The 20,144-nt window shown below is 40.1% G+C and overlaps 1 protein-coding gene across 2 annotated transcripts; it reads right to left on the bottom strand.

Annotated features, from left to right (window-relative positions):
- Positions 1-520: 520 nt before the first annotated feature.
- On the bottom strand, positions 521-12,789 carry LGI1 (leucine rich glioma inactivated 1). Of its 2 annotated transcripts, XM_065638826.1 has the most exons (8): positions 12,399-12,789; positions 11,955-12,026; positions 8,023-8,094; positions 7,848-7,919; positions 3,608-3,679; positions 2,186-2,355; positions 1,597-1,761; positions 521-1,512 (listed from the first exon to the last, which is right to left on the bottom strand). In XM_065638826.1, the coding sequence occupies exons 1-8, from the start codon at positions 12,587-12,589 to the stop codon at positions 695-697; spliced, it is 1,632 nt and encodes a 543-aa protein (XP_065494898.1). In that variant the 5' UTR covers positions 12,590-12,789; the 3' UTR covers positions 521-694. The 2 variants fall into 2 exon arrangements, with proteins under 2 accessions (XP_065494898.1, XP_065494899.1); XM_065638827.1 differs by lacking the exon at positions 11,955-12,026.
- Positions 12,790-20,144: the final 7,355 nt, after the last annotated feature.

Genomic DNA, 20,144 nt, shown 5'->3' with positions numbered 1-20,144 from the left:
ACTTCAGCTATACACAGTACAAAGCCCCATCCTACGACTGGATCTATATAACTGAACTCTCCATCCTACACCTCGAACTATTTAAGCAATTTATTTTTTTTTTCTGGGCAGAGTCCTGTTTAAATCAGCAACTGTATGCCCAGGAGATAATTTATAGGATTGAGGTTCAATGCTGTATTTTTATCAAGAACTTCTTGTTATATGGAAAACCCACCTGATCTCCGATACCGTGCATCTTCCATGCAGTACGACTCTGCATTGTGCAATATGCCTTCTTGGGTTTATTTTATATGTGTATAATATATACACAAATAAAAAGTATCACCTGCAAATAATATTTGGAATGTGAAAGACACAAAATGTAAACATTTTATTTGGCAGTTGTTTCAAACAGGTGAATAAATAAATGGAAAATTACATTTTAATATTCTTTATAGCAACAGATGCAGTTGCACACATATTTACATACTGTGGATGCAAAGAACAGTTAATTTGAATTTTTTTTGTTAAAAAATGCAACTTCCAACACCACTAGACTTGACAATTAAAGATGAAGATACTAGTAATACTTTGTTCTAGCAATCTCAACTTTTAAAGGCATTCATTTGGAAGTAAGATAAGAGAGTCATCATGCATTTAGTTCATTTTGTCCACTTATGGTAGAAAGTCTGATGTAATCTCAGAATTATGAGTGTCATGCGCTTAAGTCAACTATGACATGTCTATAAATCAATGTAGTTCCCTTAAAACTTGAAGCAAAGAGAAAATCTCGTTTATTGATGGAGACATGTATGAAAGATCTCGGTGCCTGTACGTTTAATTCTTGAAACTTCACGAATTTTGCCTTTTCAGCATCCCAATAATAGACTTGAGTGAAAGAATAATCACTTCCAAGAATGGCATATTGATAATTATCTATCTGAAGCGGTTGGAATACCATTGACCCTCGGGATGGCATCCTTTGTAAATCCAGAAATGCTGAACCACCCCATTTCATTACTTTAGAGTCCCCAATAAATCTTGTTAAGCAAATGTACACATCCTCTTTCACTTTGAAATGTTTCACTGCATATGCATCTTCCATATCTTGGATATCAAAACGCTTAACAAATTCATTTGTTCCTTTGTTCCATTGATATATTACAGGTCTTTGGGAACTACTTGACAGAATTAAATGTGGTTTGCCGGATATTTCAAGAAACTCCACATCAGTATCTCTGTACCAGGCGTGCAGAGACTGATGGGAATAAAATCCATTCCCGTTCCATTTGTAAACAGTGGTGAAACCAGCCTTTGAACTGTCTGCAACAACAAAATACCAGTCTTCCGCAATCCTGAAAGTTTCAATGTCATTGGGTTTTCGGATTTTAAGGATTTCAATATCTTGAATTTTTATAAACTTATTAGCAAAAATATCTCTTTTATATATGTGGGAGCCTCCAAATAGCTGTGCAACAATGACATACAGCTGACTCTCAATAACTATAGGTTTACACACAACAGTTGAAGTACCTATAAAGAGAAAAGTAAAATACAGGGTTAGAAATGCTTTTTGAATCAGCTGTTGTAAAGCTATTTGATGAGCAGTGTTCATACCTGTAATGTTGTCGTAATTCCTGAACATCACTTCTACATGGTCCCATTCAAGAAAGATGCATTTTCCAGTAAAAGGCTGAGCAATAACCACATGTTTATCATTCATGTATGAGAAAGTATCTACTGACAGAGATTGGTATGGAAGGGACTGATAAACTTCAAATTCTGTAAAAGTGCACACAACATATGATAGTTACAGAGATACTTTCCATACTGTATTGAAAAAAATCTGCTTAACAGGTACCAATTTATTACAAATTAGAGTATTTCATCAATAGTCAAATTTTCCTGTTGATAAAGGAGCACTGCAACTTGTTTTACTGTCTTTCTCAATTAAAAGAGGTGCTGGTTTAGGTCCCAGTTCTCCAGATCCTTATATAGCATATTAAAGTCTGAGTAGAAGCTGCAATATAAGACCCCGCTCTCAAATGATTCACATGTCAGACTTACACCTGCACAGAATTCATATTGATTCTAGAGGAAGCTCCATCCAGCATGCAGAGTGCCTGCAAAAATGGACCCTACAATAAAAAAATATATATAGCTTTGACTTTAATTTAACAAGATTAAATAATTTGAAGCCCATTACCTGTAATAATGCAATCAAATTCTTTTGGAGAGAGGCTATTGATTTTGCGCTTCTTATATTCTGGTGGGCCTTCACAGTAAATGTCTTCAACGGTTGCATTGGTGCTGCCCAGCCATTCCACTAACCACTTCAGTTTGCAGTCACAATTAAATGCATTGCCCCTAAGATCTCTACAACAAACAAATAATGCATTGAAAATAAGCAGTCAGCTGATGTATTCCTCCTTGCAGGACAATAGTAAACTGCGCTCTTGTTAAATATGCGCTTTCTTGCTTATTCTCAGTTGATGCCTCCCTGGCTTAATTTGTCCTGACCCATAGTTAAATCTACATACCAGAACTCACACAGATTGAATTATATTAAGGTAATCAAGGAGAACTTAACTTGATGATCAGCAGGAAATTTTGGTTGATTTCCCCAAGTTTACAGGTACACAAAAGCCAATCAGTCCATTAGCCCCATATTTCGGAAGGTTGTTTCTTTCAGATTACCCTTTCTCAATAAGAGCAGTCTAGATAACAAAACCAGGATTAATGTAACCTGACCGTCAGCCAGTCAGTATTCGCTGTCTCCTTTAGAGGTATTCATTTAGGGCTTTTGGAGAAACAAGCAAAGGAGTTCTGTTCAAGTCTTTTACACATGTCTTTGGTCAGATTTTAGATCATATGTACAGGAACGGGCAAGTGCCAGGACCAGGCTGTGTAACCACCTGGCCATGGTCAGTCATGCCAAGTAATGCTACCAGAGACACTGACCATCTCGACAACTTGCTGCTGCAGCTCTACAACATGAATTCAGTCTACCTTGTTAATACAGGGAGCAGGGAAAGGATATTCTGTGCTCATTATCTCAAATCAGGTGAACCAGAATTTGGTTGTTGTAAACAGAACATATTCCAGTGAAGCAACTACAGGATTTATCTATTTATCAATATTTTGTATTTTTATTGGTATTGAAGTTACATATTTAAACAACATCATGTTTTGGCTTGGTTGCAATTAGATTTAGTAAGGGATATGGTACTTATTAATACATGATTTTGTGACAAAACAGAAATTCCCAGAAATTAATTGCACATAGAGATGTTACTACATTAAATATCTTCTACCCTCCCCTCATGCTGTGCTCTCTCATGCATCCCTAAGGATACTTCCTTCTTATTCACTAAGTCTTAATGAACATGCAGCTCTCTTACATAACTACCAATAATATTACTTATCCTCAAAACTGATGGAATATTCAAAACTAAAGCAAATTATCAACAATATTAGACAAAAAACAAGCCTACCCATATCAGGTAGTCTCTACCCCGTAGTAAGATCCCATCACTGGCTATTGGTTTGAATGTTACTCAGAATGTCCTCTAACATAATCTCTTTATATTTTTAGTATAATTAATAGATTAATTAATTGCTCTCTTACACATTTGTTAAAGAATCCAAGCCTTTGAATATGTCTTTTGGAAGCGACTGGAGATTATTATTTGCGAGACTCCTGTAAAAGAAGACACTTCAGTATCAGTGCTAATTCATGAATTTACACATTTTTTCAAGGTATAATATTGTGTGGTTTTTGTTTGGTTTGGTTTGTTTTTTTCTTAAGGTAAAGAACCCTGGTATCCTCCAACACTTAGTTCTAAAAGATTGCTTTTAAGCATAGCTCATTTACTTTGTGACCCTTTCTCCCACTAAGATGCTATGCCTCCTTCTGCTTTCTGACTCTTCAGCAGCCTTGCAGCATTTACAATACTTCACTTAGCAGGGTAAAAAGTGCAATCACCTCTGGTGTTTTGCCAACACCACTGTTTTAAAACAATTAGTCATGATTTGATCTACTGGTGTTTTTCTTATGAGATACCAATACATGGTGTTCATATTACTGCGATTTCCCCACTTGCTTCTATCTTCTGGAAGCAAAATCTTGACACAAGGTTTCATTCTGTTGGATTTAGGCTTAGCTTATAGCTTTTGGAAATATGCAGTAATAGACAAGAAATTGCTGATTAGCATCAATTTCTTTCCTGGAATGTGCATGTGTGTGTATGAGTATGTATGTGTGAGACCAGCAAAATACTGCTATTAATTACCCATTTTTAATGTTGGGAAAGCTCCCTTAAATTCAGCAAGTATTCTATCTGGTAAAAGTGACAAGTAAATGCAGGCAGGCTTTGAACAGGCAATATATTACATTTCAGTCAGATACGTCTGAGTGAGTCCACCAAAGGTCTGGGTTCTCTGAAATGTCACTGAGGGCATGACAGGAAAAGAATAATGTTGCAGGGTATTTGTTGTAGGTTATTTATGACTTATGAGAAGAAATAAAAGTGGAAATAAATCATCCTAGTTTAAGATCCCAGTTTTAATCTGTAGCTAGTAAGACTTAGAACCTCTTCTGTTTTCACTTGTAAACATGAGAGTTATTTATTAACTACGATTTCTCTAGCCAAGCAAAGCCACTTAGGCATATACTTAAACTGAAGAACAGGCCCAGACATATTATGTCTACTGCCTCATTTAAAATTAAGTGTTTGCCTTATCAGAAGGAGTAAATACGGGAGGATGCTATTAGTCTGTTCTGACTTCACTTTCAAGATACATCTGATTGTAACACTGTTGGGTGTATGTATCATGTGCTTCTCTTACGCTTAATTTTATACTCAAGAACAACTCTTTAAAAGTCAGGTAACTCATAGGGAGAAAGCTAAGTAGACTTGCAAGCTGACACAGGTTTAATGCCCTATATATTCTTTATGACCTGGATTACAGCAAACTGAAAGGGATGATGTGCTTGGAAGTACCAGTGGTTCACAACTGCCATGGGAATATGACTGACAAGAAAATTTACACGAGGTTTATGCATCTGCCAATTTTTGGATGAAAATTATGCACTTTATATTACACTGTTAAAAAGCATACTTATATATTAGAAAACACTGGCTTGCCTAGATGGTGCTGTATGTGGTATTTGGTTTATAATAAGAGAGTAAAGGTTGAATCAAGCATGCAGTTAAACTCATGGTCGCAGTTCTGAAAAAAATGCAATCAATATTACTAATTGTGCATAGAAATTATTGTGCAATCCTAACTGTAAGATTTTGACGTTAAATTAGTGAATTAGTAAAATGAATGCTATTTCTCTTTATTTTTTCTGTTCTTAAATCTACTGAGCAAAAAATAAATTGTGTTGCATAATGTTGAATACTAGATGGCTCTGTTTTACAATAAGGACACACTATCATCATCAAAGTTAATTGCATTATGAAAATACAAATATTTGGATAGCTTACTGCATTGCAAAAGTTATGTTGTGAAAAGGAAGTAACAGAATAAATAGAACAAAGTTCATCGTCTCTTCTAACTTCATGGAACTCATCTGTATGCTTATTTACTATGATTCTTTTTAATATATTTTATGTACACAAGTACTCTCCTGTTTCTTAAATGAGAAATGCCTCAGGGTGCCAAATAATTATTCTTAATGAGTATGTGCAATTTTCCCCAAAGGGTGGGGAGCAGTTCTGCAAGCAGACTAAACTAGTCACATTCTGTGGTTAATAGACTTGCCTTTGCAGTTATTTTCTGCAGATTTCTCATTGTCTTCATGAATAGTGCTCCATGCATAATAGCAGCATGATGCACAAATCTACGTCCCAAAAATGTGCATGCAAGTGGATCCTCAGATGTGGTTCTATTTTTTGCATATGTTTCCTCTTATGAAACTGCTGAAGCATCCCCAGAAACCAACGTAACAGGCAAGACAAGACATTACTCTTGGACTGTATGCTCTGTGGAGAAGAAACTGTGCCTTCCTGTGTGTTAGAAAAGCAATTTGCTCATTGGCAGCAACAGCTACTAAATAAGTAAATGAATATGATAAATAATGTACTGGACCCCTTTGTGAATATAAAGTTATTCATGTGCATAAATATTTTGAAGACAGGGTTCCAGTTACCCGCCTTATCCAATTATCTGCCTTTTTTAACAGTACTATAATTATACCTATACCTCTAATATAGATTTTTCTGGGATGTGCACAGCCTTTTTATATACCTTTTTCCCTCTCCTCTCTCTTTCCTCTTCCTCTGATCTAGAGCCATTCTATAAATAACTTCATCTACATGAGTAGTCACAGTAGGCTTGGTTTCAGCCAGCTGTGAGTCTTGTCTGTTCTGACCAAAAAGGGAAGAGTAAAGTGGTTTATGGTACATTTACTACGTGGTAAAGGATGTGGTGAATTGCAATTCAACTACTATATTTATGCATTAACCACTTAAAATGGAACCTTTGCTTTCTCTCCTGTGTCAAAATATACGAAAGAAAAAGTTAAATGACCATGTTTCAAAACCCTCTTGGAGGTTATTGTGTTAAGGCCAAAAGGTCAGAATCCGCTCCCCTGCCCATGACACACACCCCAAGATACATGCTTCAGAATGCAAATGTTCAGAGCTGGGTGTAAACCCATGTCAGGCACACCCCAGATGTTTTAGCCTCCTTTTCTTGCAGTAATTTTGTATTTTTTATGTTTTCTTACAGTGCATATTGTATTTTCAATACAATTTTCATTTATTGCTTGCTGAAATACAATTATTGCTAAAAGATAAACAGGTACAGAGGCAAAAGCCTGTCTAAAAACTGTCTTGCTAGCTCAGAGCATGAGGATTCTACTCTTGTGTTTGCAGTGAAATGTTCCAGGTATTTGTTGCCAGTGTGCGTTTCACCTGCTGAGCACAGCGTGAGAAATGCCTCTGCTGGTTGCGCACCGGGAACGTTGCTCCCACATGAGCCTTTGACTGATGTCCCCTCTGGGCTAACACGGCCAGGGGGCTGCAGCGCATCAGGGGGCAAAGGTCTGGCTGTGTTTCCAGGACAGCTGAAGAGCTGAGCAGCAACACCAGGAATGTTAAGCAGATCCCGGTGTCAGTGCGTGACAGATCCCGACCGTGGGATACTCTGGCTTGTGTGGAGGACGGGACAGGATGCAGTGCAGGGGTTCAAAGCTGATCCTGCTGTAGTCTAAAGGCTGATATGCCCTACAGTCAAGTGGAAGAAGTGGATTGCTAAGTTATAATAAGTGTGTCTTGTTGCAACTCTTTTATTGAGAATTGCTCCAAGTGTGAAGTTTCAAATTCCATTTGGTCAAATTCTGCTGGAAACAGGTAGTGGCTGAAGTGGACACCGTACAGATAGTGACGGCCAGTCCCATGAATGGCTGTAATATTCTCTTGGATTCACACCGGACTGGGGTACCTGGGAAGAGACGTGTGTCCACCTCTCAGCCTCTCACCACCATGGCATCTCAGTACTGACCACAGCTCCCACCTTCCTCTTCTCCACGTCCCAAACTGGGACTCACCTCGTCAGTGCAAAGCTTCCCAACCCATCCTACTTATTTCCCGCTCCTACATGCTCAGCTGGAAATCCCCAGTGCTCTGAGCAGAGAAAGTTGGGGAGTTACTGCCAAACATGTACTGCTTGGAAGCTGTTTGAGTCCCAGCCTTCTACACATACCACAGTTTGGAAGTCTTTGGTGGAAACACAAAGATTAACATTCTAATTGAATGACTAATAATATTGCTTAAACAAATGTGAACAGCTATATACAAAAATGTGGTTCGGTTACTATATTAAATATACCAAGTAATATATTCAACCAATTTACTTACAGGTGAATTAAAGATTTCAGTCCTCTGAAGGTATTTCTTGAAATTGACTTAATGCTGTTGTTCTCTATGAACCTGTAATGGGTTGTAAAGTCATTCTGGTCAAAGCAATGCCTGGAATTTGCGAGCCCACCCACTCCATTCAATAATGCCAGGAAATATACTTTTGTCCACTCACAAATATTCTAGATGAGGAAGGCCCATGAAAGCATCATCACTAATAACATCAAAAGTGTTAGATGTAAACAACCTGTGAAAAGAGATGAAAAACAAAAGACTGTTAGGTTATTAGCATCTTTAGAAAACAGTTCAGCAAGCCATAGTAGGCCAAATTTCCACTGCTTGGTTTCACGGTTTTGTCTGTGCAAGCACTACAGGATCGTGAGGCTGATATTTTACATTGCACCATAGTCTGGTGCAAAGGGAAGAACCCAATAACTCTTTGCTTTGCCTACTGGGACCATCTGATAAAACTCCATTGACTTCTGCGGGATGTAAATGTGCGTTTGTCATGCCAGTAAAACAATGGGATTGTACAAGTGCCACTGGAGCCATACTTGGATGACAATAAATGTTCAAATACTGCAGAGGCCTGTCTAAATTGTGTTGAAGGACACTTACTTTTGATGACAACATAGGGAAAATATCCAGCTCTTTAGCCAGACATCAGGATGAATTTGCACCACTGACAGGCAGGAAAATCCCTTAACTTATGAGTTAAACATGTGGACAAATTTGACCTGAAGGTACTGAGAAGTTAATTGAGAAAAAAATGGAAAATCTCTTAATTTAGTCAGTGTTCAAATCAGAACTATTTTTAAGACCACATTATACCTGCTGGAGGTAGCTCTTAGTGTGTGCATTTATTTTTCATCCATCTAGCAGTAAAAATACCAGCAACACATTTAATTTTATGTAATTTTGTAAGCATTAAAAATGGACTAACATTGATTTTTCCAGCTTTATTTGTGCTTATCAGCCATGGTTGCATTTATCCATTTTAATTCAGCTCTGGACTGCCACACCCTTAATATGGTGAGGCATTGTCAAGTATGATGAACTTTACTCTAGTGAAATACTAGATGCACATCTATGTTTTATTCAGTTTGACCTAATGGATAAATAGATTTACACTATGACGTCTTTAGACATTCAGGAATTCAAGATTTCCAAGTATGAATTAATACACTTAATGAGTTAATCTATTATTTTGAAGCTTGCATTAAGAATAAATTGCAGTTGATTTATTTTCTCACTTGGCTATTGCAGACCATGCTTCTTCCACTTTAAATATGTTGCTATGTATGTACAAAAAATATAAGCAGGAAAATCTTCCTTTTTGTTAGAAACAATGATACTTCCCTTTCTTAGAGAAAATAAGTATTTTTGTAAAATCTCTGAACAAGAGGACCAATTTAGTAAGTCTGCTGCCTGCAACTAATTTCACTTTTCTGATGTGATTTCACTGGATAATTTTTCCTTTTCTGTACTCAACTCTCCTTGCAATGTAAAGAATGGAGTGGTATCTCTTTAAATAGTATAGCTATTTTAGAGGTTGCCAGACTTATATTATAGCATAGGTCTTGCCCTTGGTGAGCTCATTTGCCTCCCATCTCGTACCTCCCCTCAATGGCTGTATCAAGAGTATTTCATGCAAAAAGTGGCTTTTCTCCCACTCTGTGCCCTCAAACACCTGATTTTCTTGATCTGTGACCCACGAACTAGGTACTTCTGGGGACAGAGGCTGAAAATAGGTATGATATTGCTTAGCAGGACTGATTCTCTGCGAGCAGGTACGGATCCTAGTGCCATGATTACCTCCCTTCTTTCTATGGGCTTTCAAGTCATCAGTTCATAAGGGCACCCTCAGCGTGTTGTTGACACACAGAGTTACGAGTGCTGGAGGGAGATTTTCTCAACATTTAGGGAACGTTACTGCTGGCACTTCACCGTAGCTCTGTAGGTCCTTCATATTTTTGTTGTCACATGAAGAGAACAGAGTATACAATCCATACTACTCAAAAAGAAAAGCTCTCCTGTCCTGGAACTTAGAAGTCCTGTCACTAGACCATGATTTTTCCAGAGATCATTGCCGCTACTACAGTAAAAACAGTAGTAAATAATAATAGTGGCAGATATTATTCCACACGCAGAAATGTGTTACTGGCATACTGGAGATACCAAGTTACATTTGGACTTTAAAAATGTAATGCTGGAGACTATTACATAAAAATACATATAGGCTGCTAAATCTAGCTATTTGCTAAATTAAACCTACCAATACAGCTATAATCATGCAAAGCTAAAACTTACTGTAATTTTTAGTTAACCTGAGTTTTCCATATTCTTATTTCCCTTACTATAATCTGCCAAAGGTGGAAATTCTTATTTCCCACATATGAACTGGAGTAATTGGCCCCACAGATACAATCCTGCTCCTATGGTCCGTGTTTAAGGAGTCATTTGCCTTAGATCAGCAGCCTGACTTTCCAAAGACAGCAAGCAGCTCAGCTACCATGTTAGAAATATATCTGGAAAACAGATCACTCGTCGGAGCCCATAATGGAACAAACCCTGCTTTTCTGGGGTCAGACCTTTTGCTGCAGCATTTATTAACAGCAGCTTAGAACACGCGTTTCAGCATATGGCAGACCATGCACATTATTACCATCACCAAAACGCCATAAGCCATTGCCAGACCCCACTGTGCAAGGCGCTATAATAACTCAAAATAAGATGACTGTGTCTGTCCTACTCCACCCTAGCCCGTTCTGCCTCCCTGGCAGTGGTATTGCTAAGTGTAGGTGGTGTATCGTAGCCAAGAGAGATGATGTCCTACTCACTCTCTTCAGATACGAGCTCTAGCAATGCTGCTATTTCATTTTTCTTTCCTTTCAAAGGCCCATTGCAGGAATTATGTTAAATGTGTCCCTTTTGTGATCTGTGACCACCTGGGAAAAGCTGCTCAGGAATAAAGCGCCATGGAAAAGCATTTAGGTTTCCATAGTAACTGCATTTACCTATTTACCCTGTATCCAAAATTGTACAGAACATCTGCACCTCCTTATCAGCTCCACTTGAGGTAGCAGAGTACAGCCAGGGTCAGGGCTTCAGAGATCAGTGCCCCAGCAGTTTTCTCCAACAGCCCTAGGGCTCCAACACATCAACATTGCACCTCTGGCCCCTTCCAGAGTGCTCGGGAAGTCAGTCTGGGACATACGTTCAATTTTCATTTCTATCACATCGGGGAGTCCGTCTTGTTGGATTTCTGAGGCAAATCTGGGTGTGTGTCAGGCTGGCGGCACATCCACTATAAACAGTTCAGGTTACACTCCCTCTGCCTCTGTATAGCTCACAATTATATAATCATATGCCCACATTTCTAGGAAAGCCTGTGAGCCTGTAAAAATCCTACATAGAAATGGATCTAATATTTAAACATCCAAAAGCATTCTCTTCCTGTGTATAACTCATCACAGTATTTGATTTTGAAATAACTGCTCATTTTTTTTTTAATTTAAAGGAAATCTTAGTTACTTTTTTTTTTTTCCAAAGAACATGAGACAACAAACAGGGTCAAATCCAGGCACTATGAAGGTAAACTCCCACTGAAGTAACTAAACTTCCACAGAAGTCAATGGCAATTTTACATGGAAAGGGGCTTCAGGACCTGTCCCACCACAATGAAGGGCCTGATCCCAGGGGTTCTGAGCTCACAGTCAGGGGGTGTTGCAAATAGACAGCTTTATATTGGGATCAGGCCCAGGACTGCAGAAAAGAAACAAGAATAGTCGTTGCAATGCCAAAATCCCTACTGTAATGTTAATTAAAGTATCGTAAAGATAGCACACGTTCTGTCACCGAAAGCTTCAGCATGTAATCATTCAAAGCAGCACTGACAACAGATAGCCTTGCAAAATACTAAGTAGATACACTTCGCAAAAATTATACATGCACTATCTTTCAAATTGCTAAGAAGTCTTGTCTTTTGTCATCTAATGAGTCTCCTCTTGCTGTTTCTTATAAAATTAATACTGAGACCCTTTCTGTAATATTTGTGCATACATATACATTTAATAACAAAAATTGTATCATATAAATATTTCTCACAGAAGCTGCAGAGATGGTGTGAGCAAAAAACTCCCTTCTGGGATTTTAGTAAAAGCAGATCTCACAAAGGATCTGGAAAGAAGAAAAAACAACCTTATATTAATGTAATCTCATATATCCGTGATTATAATACTGATCTGGTCATCACAGAGAAAATTATTTATATAAGTAAAAAAAAAAAAAAAAAAGAATGTTACCAGGTTTCATGTAATATAGAAGAAGGTATAAAATGGTATGTGTGCATATACACAGACAGACAGACAGATGAAAGAGATGTAAAAATCAGGATTCAAGGATGCAGCACAATTTTAACACATTAGCTGATGATTCTGAATGCTGGAGGTACTCCCTGCAGCAAGCATCCTTCCGTATGCACTGAAAACACCACACATCCTAGATCATTTTAAATCATAAATTAAATAACCAAATGCTTACAGCCCTTACAGTGAGATAACATCAGGCGGAACGCTGCGAGGAATAGATCTGGCATTTTCACATAAAGCATTATCTTTGGTACAAGTACACCAGGCAGGACATTTTGGCTTCACTGGTTTCTTCCCTTCAGTCAGCAAAAGCACAGATAAAAGGCATAAGAAATAAGCAATTCTTCTAAAGGGTCTGCTGGCATTTCCCATTCTTTTGATCCGCTCTCGTTCCAGCCAGTTGAAAGAATATCCCAAAACATGAACAGGGGTTCTTTATTCAGCCATTGGTTGTCTTTCTATAAGTCCAGGTCAATATTTGTCTCTGCTTTCCCAACCCTTTTCTTTCTCTTTCACTCTGTTTTTGTAGACAGAAACCTGCAGCTGATCTGTATGTTTCCACTCACTCAGGCAACGTACTGCTCAGAGAAGAGACCTGCGAGGTGCCGTAAGATGGGGAAAATCCAACCGGCTGAAAGGAAAGAAAAAAAAAAAAGGGAGAAAAAAAAAAAAAGACTTGCATCACCACAAAAACACTGAGCACAACACAGCATTAGATTGCAAAGTGATGTAACTGAGAAATACACTGCTTTCTGTTTTCACAGGGAGGCCCTTTCCCTGTTACCAAAAATAGTACAGCATTATGTTTTGCTGGTGGGTGGGTGAGTGGGTGTGGGGTGGAGTGTATGTGTGTGGGGGGAGAAATCAGTCTTCTCTTACTGGATCCCTACAACCTCGTGAACCTTTGAGAATTATGCTTCACATATTGCAAGCAGCAGAACTAACGGCAGTTATCCACAGCAAAATGAAATCAAGTGAAACCATCAAAAGCATTGCTGCAAAAGCTGTTAGATTAATTTTTATCCTTAGCACTTATTGCACATATTTGTACCACTGAAAAACAAGCTGCCACACATGGAAAATATTACAATGTATGAGAGAATGCCCACAACTGTCATTCCTAAACAAAATATTTTCTCATGCAAAATAGACCCCAACTGCTTTCTTTTTTTTTTTTTCTTTTTTTTCTTCTTTTTCAGAAGAAGAACCATTCTTACTTGTTACATGTTTTCTGAGCTGGTTAAATAAAGTGGATCGAGCAGTGTTCAAAAATCAACAACATTACTTTCAAGTTCAAGTTTAAAAATTTGTTTGCTTGGAGACCGTTTTGATCGTTTTAGATGGAAAAAAGGAAATTGTTATTTAAACACCAGCTATGTTAAACCTGTAGTTAAGAATGGACCTTTACTGAAAAGTGACAGGATAGGAACAGATCTTGATGGTAATAATGAATCTTCACAATACTGCCTGGAGGCTGCAATTGAGATTGGCGCTGGGTGCAGTGTGAATGCCCTGTAAGAAACAGTCCTCAGCCTGAAGACTTTACAGTAAACTACACTAAATATTTTATAGGGAACTTAAGCAGCACCTAAGTGTTATTATATAAAGAATGGTAAGACAAAACTAATGAATGCCAAATAGCTAGAAAGCCATATGGAATTTTTTTTTTTTTTCCTATATAGGATCACTATTAGAAGAGTTTTGCAAACTTTAATAGGTCTTGACACTCCCCATCAGACTGGTAGCACTGTTTACGTTACACAGATCACAAAACCTACTGGGGTTGACCCAACAGTAGAGAAGTTTAATACGGTCATGTTCACTGTTGGCTCCATCACATAGGTTTTGTCTCCTCACCAGTAGACACTTAATCTCTCCTCATGAGATCTTTCTTGACTTCTGGTTACTCCTCCTTTGATTCCACATGGCCACTTGGCTCTGGCTCCTGCTCTACAGGTCGTGAAATCTCAACACCAACACCGGGCCATGCATGTTGTCCTCAGGAGCAACGCCAGCGAGGCCCCAGCCTATACCCAGGTATGGGTGCCTGGCAGGAATTCCATGTGCTTTGGGTGAAAGATGGCAAAGGGGAACAACGGCCTGCAAAACCGCAAGAAACTCAGTGTACCGATACTAAGCATGACCCCAATGTTGATGAATCCTTGCCTGGGCAGCGGCTGAGGTCTGTCCCCCTGGGGTGAGAGGAGACCCACAGAGCTCACACCAGGTGGTGGGACTGCATCCTCCAAGGGACTGGGGATGCCACAAACGTCCAAAAAGCTTCCAGAGGCAGAGGGCCACCGCTGAGGGCCCTGCTGGGAGAGGACTCTGGTGCCCGCGATGGGCACGCTCCCCGCCAGGCAGCCCTGCCTGCAGTGCCAGGGCGCTGGCGCTGCCTCAGCTCCCTCACTCGCTGCGCTGTGTTTTTTTAAAAGCTCTTTATTAATTTAAGTGCGGGCCCATGTTTTTGCTCTTAGGAAAATCTTCCCTGTCAGCAGTCTCTCCTGAAGCAGGAATGACTTCAACTAGGAGTGACACAGAGCTGCGTTATTTCTGAACCCTTCCACTTTCTGTAAGAAAATGGTACAGAATTACAGTAAGCAAATCACTGGAATCATTATAAAGCAAATGTCGATGCCTTCCCTTGGGCATAAAGGTTACTTCTTGCTCTGCAAATGATCTAATTGTACAAAGGAGGAGGGAGCTGGTTTTGTGGGACTTGCGTAAGTAGGGTACACCATCTTCTCCCCTCAAAGATGTCCAAAGGCACAGACTTTGGTGAGGTGAGCACAGAAAATTCTCTAACTTTTCGCTGAAAGAGAAGCAGCCTGTTGTTACTTGTTTGTTTGTTTATTCCTGGCAAATTTACCCATTGCCATGGCAATATTTTGCCATTGATGGTGAAACCCTGCATTTCATTTCCTTCAGCTCATTCACTGAAATCCACCATCAATTACTTAAGCATTTCTTTTTAGTTAATACTCTAGCCACATTGTGGACCTCCTGAAAACTTTGCAGTGTCGTGTTTTTTCAGCAACAAAAGCACATTCTGCAGCAGGGCAGCAACCCGACTCCAGTTTGGTCGGTGCAGGGCAGTCCCTAGAAGTTTGGTTTCTATTCCAAACTACATGCCAAAACAACCACTTTTTCCAAAATTGCAAACATTACGAATACTTATAACCGCCCTGTCAGAAAAGAAGCATCAAACACATTTTCCAGAGTCCTTTTGTGCCAAGCTCGGTATTTCACTTCTTGCCACGCAGTGGTTTAAGAACAAGTTGGTCCGTGGATTTTCAGTGGCATAGCTGCTCTCCAGCCATTGCAACATTTGGCCGCCCTCTCCCTCTGCCATGGCTGTTTGTTCCCTGGCTACTGGAGCAGGCGGTGACCTGCTGTGCCCACATCCGAGCGCCTGCCTCTCGCTCCTTGCTGGCTTGCTCTCGCTGGGGTTTCAGGTACTGATTAGGCACAATGCGATTCGAAATTTACTTGTTTTTTTCTTTCGGCAAGGTTTCGGCAGGGGTGCCGGTGCCGCGCAGGGACACCCCCCCGCACCCCGCGCCGGGGCCGCGCGCACCCGCGCGCGAGCCGGTCTCCCGGCAACCCGCTCCCGCCCGCCGCCGCGCGCCGCCCCGCCCCGCCCCGCCCCGGCGCGCGCCTGCCGGGCCCGCGCGCTGCCGCCGCGCCCCGCGGTGCGGCCGGAGCGGGGCCGGGGACACCCCGGGACGGGACCGGGCGGGGAGCGGGGGGCCGCGCTCCCCCGGCGCTCCGCCGCCCTCCGCCGGTGCCTGCTGGTGGTTGCTGTCCGCTCTGTGACCATGGAGAACCACGTGGAGAACCACCCACCGCTGCCCTGAGCGCAGCAGCGGTTCCGATTTCCTGCACTTCATTAATACGCTGCGATATTTTACTCCTTTACTTTTGACCGGAGCTAAGTAAACCTTAGTGAATTAATGTTTCCCACGTATTCACTCTACATGGTAAGAATCAAATAGCTTATTTCTTCCAATGTATCCAAATTCTTTGGCAACAGCAATTTTTGATAATAACCAACCATCCAACCAGCTTGGTGCAGGTATATGACGGTCAAAATTAAACACACTTTTGCTAGTTGTCATTAGAGGTATTCACCACCTACTCATGTTCTTTGGTCAGACTCGGCCCAACTTTTGTGCCTTGGTTTCTAGAGGAAACATATACATTTATTATTATGCGTATTTACTAAACATACCTCTTTAGCCAGTATTATCTAATATCTGGTTAAAATGTGAATACTTCTATGTGTAAACCTGTCTCCTAAAATATCTGAGGAAAGCAAACACAAGTGGTCAGAACATAGAGCCAAAAAATATTTTTAAAAATATTTAATATTTTTTGAGGTATTAACTCTGCTCCACTGACTGTATTTGCATATTTGCATTAGCCCAATATGTTTTCATTACCAACATATGACAAAATTTTAATAAGCTTCCTGTGGTTTCATGCCGACTACATTTCCTTTTGCAGATACATATACCGTTACAGTTATCCTTTATTTCGTCCTGTTCTAAGAAAATTCTGTTGCCTTTTCTATGCTCAGGATGAGCTGCCTGCACATATGTGGCCGAATCCAAAATCCACGGCTGATGGTGGCGAGACTTCAGTGAACTTTACTGTGCTTGGTGTTAAGCCCATAATATTTCACCACACAGATGCGCAATAGTCCAAATCACACCCCAAAATTAATGAGTCTCCTAAAGAACAAAACACTGCCATTGCTACGTCACCACTGTGTTTGGAGCAGAAGGGTTCTGAGAGCAAAGACTCCTACAAATGTCTCATGAGTCTGAGTTTTCACTCTCCCCGTGCTGCCCTTTTAACAAATTCTGCAGCAAATGGCAAATTTTAAGCAGCTGAGACCAAGGCTGTACTTTCAATAAACAAAATGAACTCTTGTGAATTCTAAACAGTTCTAAAAAAACCTGCTTCCTGGTGGATCTGGCACCAAGAGCCACTGCCAGAAGAGGCCTTCTGCAGGTCAGGCGTAATGAAACTTGAGATGCCTTTACAACTGCTCATAGCACAGCCTAGCCTGGGAATGAGCACAGGGCTGCCCAGAACATTTGGTGTTCGGAAAGTTCTTCTGACTTTGCCCTGTCCTGTCTATACAGGTCCGTATTACAGATATCCTTCTTTATTATACCACAAGAGTTTCATTAAAAGCAGAACAACCAGGCCAGTGCCTGTGTGAAAACGCTGAGGAAATGGCTACTTCATTGCTGCCAACTTTAGAGGAAAGAAAACCTCGGAGGGTGGTCTCCTCTCGCTTGCATAAAGTAGCCAGTTCACAGTTCACCATGGAGTTAGAAGTGATCACCTCTGAAGAGAGTTAGGTCTTTGGTCTCCTAGCCAAAGGCACACAGTGGTGCAGAATACCTGTGCCATTGAGCATGTCCAGGCGAGTGTGCAGCTGCCTCCAGGACTGCTCGCTGGCTTCGGTATTGACTAATAACAAAAAATATGTCAGGAGAGATGTACTGTTATCTGAACTGCCATTCTTTAAGAAAAACAGATGCACAATTTATTTCATCCAAAGAGAAGCTAGACAAAATTCATCTGTGTTCAGGTTTTATTTTGTTACAACCAAAGGCTTCAGAAATCTATGATCCTTGATGGTTTATTTTCAATTGCATGTTTTTAAATAGTACACGATATTAGGAATTACCTCAGAAGACACTTTAAAGCTATAGGATTTCTACCCCTTGTGATTTTTGAAAGGCTTTCTCAGGCTGGGAGGAACCTAGGGAGGACACCTCATCCAACCTCTTGGGTAACCAAGAGGCATGAAGGCTCAGAAGCAAGATATGAAGTATCCAAAATGTACTATGTTTTGCTATCACATGACTTTTAAACCAGTATCACAAAATTTTAAGGACCTCATCCTTCATTTTTGAACAGCTGATATTGACAATACTGTTAATGTTGTGTTTACACGTTCAGCAGGATGATGGTTCATGCCAGCCTGATTGTCTTCCAAGGCAGGCAGGTGAGTGCCACAGCTCAGTAGCTTTGCCTCATGTAAGTAAAGAACATAACAAACTATCAAACAGAAAAAAATCCATTAACCATCCTTCAGGTCAGACATGGACACAACCTCAGCTATTGGATTGGCCCTTCACTATGAGAAAGACCCCAGTAATCCTACTGATCTTGATATGATCCCCAGTTTCCTTCAGGGTTGTCTATTCCTGCTCCTCCGAATGGGATTGGGTGCTTGTATAAATCCCAGAGCTGGGATTCCTCAGCTCTACCCTAACTCCTGCCTTCTGGTTTCCCATGGAGTGGAACTAGTTGCTTTCTCAGGTTTTTACAAGGCTCATAAGTTCCATTACAAAGCAGTATGCTTTGCAGCATGCAGTCCAGTAGCATGAAGTTAACTGCTCTCCTGAATACCAGACACTTTTCTCCAGCTCTAAACAAATAATTACCGCTTTGTTTCTGTTGTATGCGTTTTGCCTTGAAAATGCTGACAATGGATATTTAGAGATGGGAGGGAAATGAAAAGAGCAAACATACAAGCTCAAGAGCAAAAGAGAACCCAATTCAAAGACATGTGAAGCTGTCTTCATGGTTCACAGCAGGAACTGAGACTGCACCTAACACAGAGGAAAGTATTAAGAGATGAAACAATAATGAAGGACACCAGCTTTTCACTTGTTGCAGAAATCTGCACTGTCTCACTCTTTAAAGAAAACTTTCAAGAAAACTCGCCAGTAGTTAATTCACATTCTGGGAAGATCAGTACCTCATGTGTGCAAGGCTGGAAATGGGGGCACTTTTCAGCCAGACAACATGCCCATCCATCTGAGTAGACCTGACATGAGACTGATCACCCAGTGTGCATCCTACTGTAAGTACCCTCTATAGGAACTTCTCAAAGAGCAAAAGTTGTGTTCAAATACGCAAGCTACTTTTTTGCCTTTTTTCCCCCTGCATGGGCTGATCAGACATTAAGAACATGATACAACTAAGAAAATCTATGGTTAATTTATAATTGGAAATCGTCTCATGACTTCTGAAGAAAATGACATGGTGATATTGAGAACATAGTTCTGTGCAACACGTTCCTTAATGGGGTGGTTTCTCTCTTCCCCGCTCTTCCACGGGCTCTCGCTTCTGCCCATTCCACAGTTCGCTATCCCTTGCACTATTTATTCATTTAGTAGTTGTTCATAGGAGGTATCCTTCATTCCTACAGTAAAAGTACCAAGGGATAGAAAATCTAGTCCAGAAAGAACCCTGTATCTGAAACAAAACGTCCCAGATTTTCAAGCATGAGCAAGTGCTTCTACAGACCCAAAACAACATACCACTGTCACTGTAGCTAAATGCCATTTAATTGGCAGCTAGAAGTCTATAATACATTTATTCATGGAAAAATGTTTGAGCTCTTCCAGTTTGCCAAGATGCTAATTAAAAACAGACGGCATGTTATAAAATCTTTTCCTTGACCTGTGCAATCTTACATTGCCCTTCTGTACTTTTTTCATGGCATTGGCTCCTTGCAATTATTCTAATATTTATAAACTTGTATTGAATTCTCCTTGTCATTTTGCAGACAGAAAAAAGTAACTAAATGGTATTTATTTAAATGTACATAGGAAATTTATTTGTTACATGGCAGAGATAATAAACAGGCTTTTCAGGAGAGAATCTTTACTCATTAAAACAGAAAGTTTCTACGTCCTGAATAATTCACAATGAAAGAAATCTTAGTGCCACTGAAGTCACTGAAATAGTTCAAGTAAAAGGCTCGCTGGAGTGCCACTGACATAATGAACTGCACAATGAAAAGGATGTGCCTCATCAAACGCATACTATTGTTTCACCATTGCTAATCAAAATGCTTTACAAGGCTGGGATTTGGATCAGTACTGAAGCATTTTAA

Source organism: Caloenas nicobarica, chromosome 7 (genome assembly GCF_036013445.1).
Source record: "Caloenas nicobarica isolate bCalNic1 chromosome 7, bCalNic1.hap1, whole genome shotgun sequence".
Classification (NCBI taxonomy): Eukaryota; Metazoa; Chordata; class Aves; order Columbiformes; family Columbidae; genus Caloenas; species Caloenas nicobarica.
This window is presented reverse-complemented; position numbering and strand designations above follow the sequence as displayed.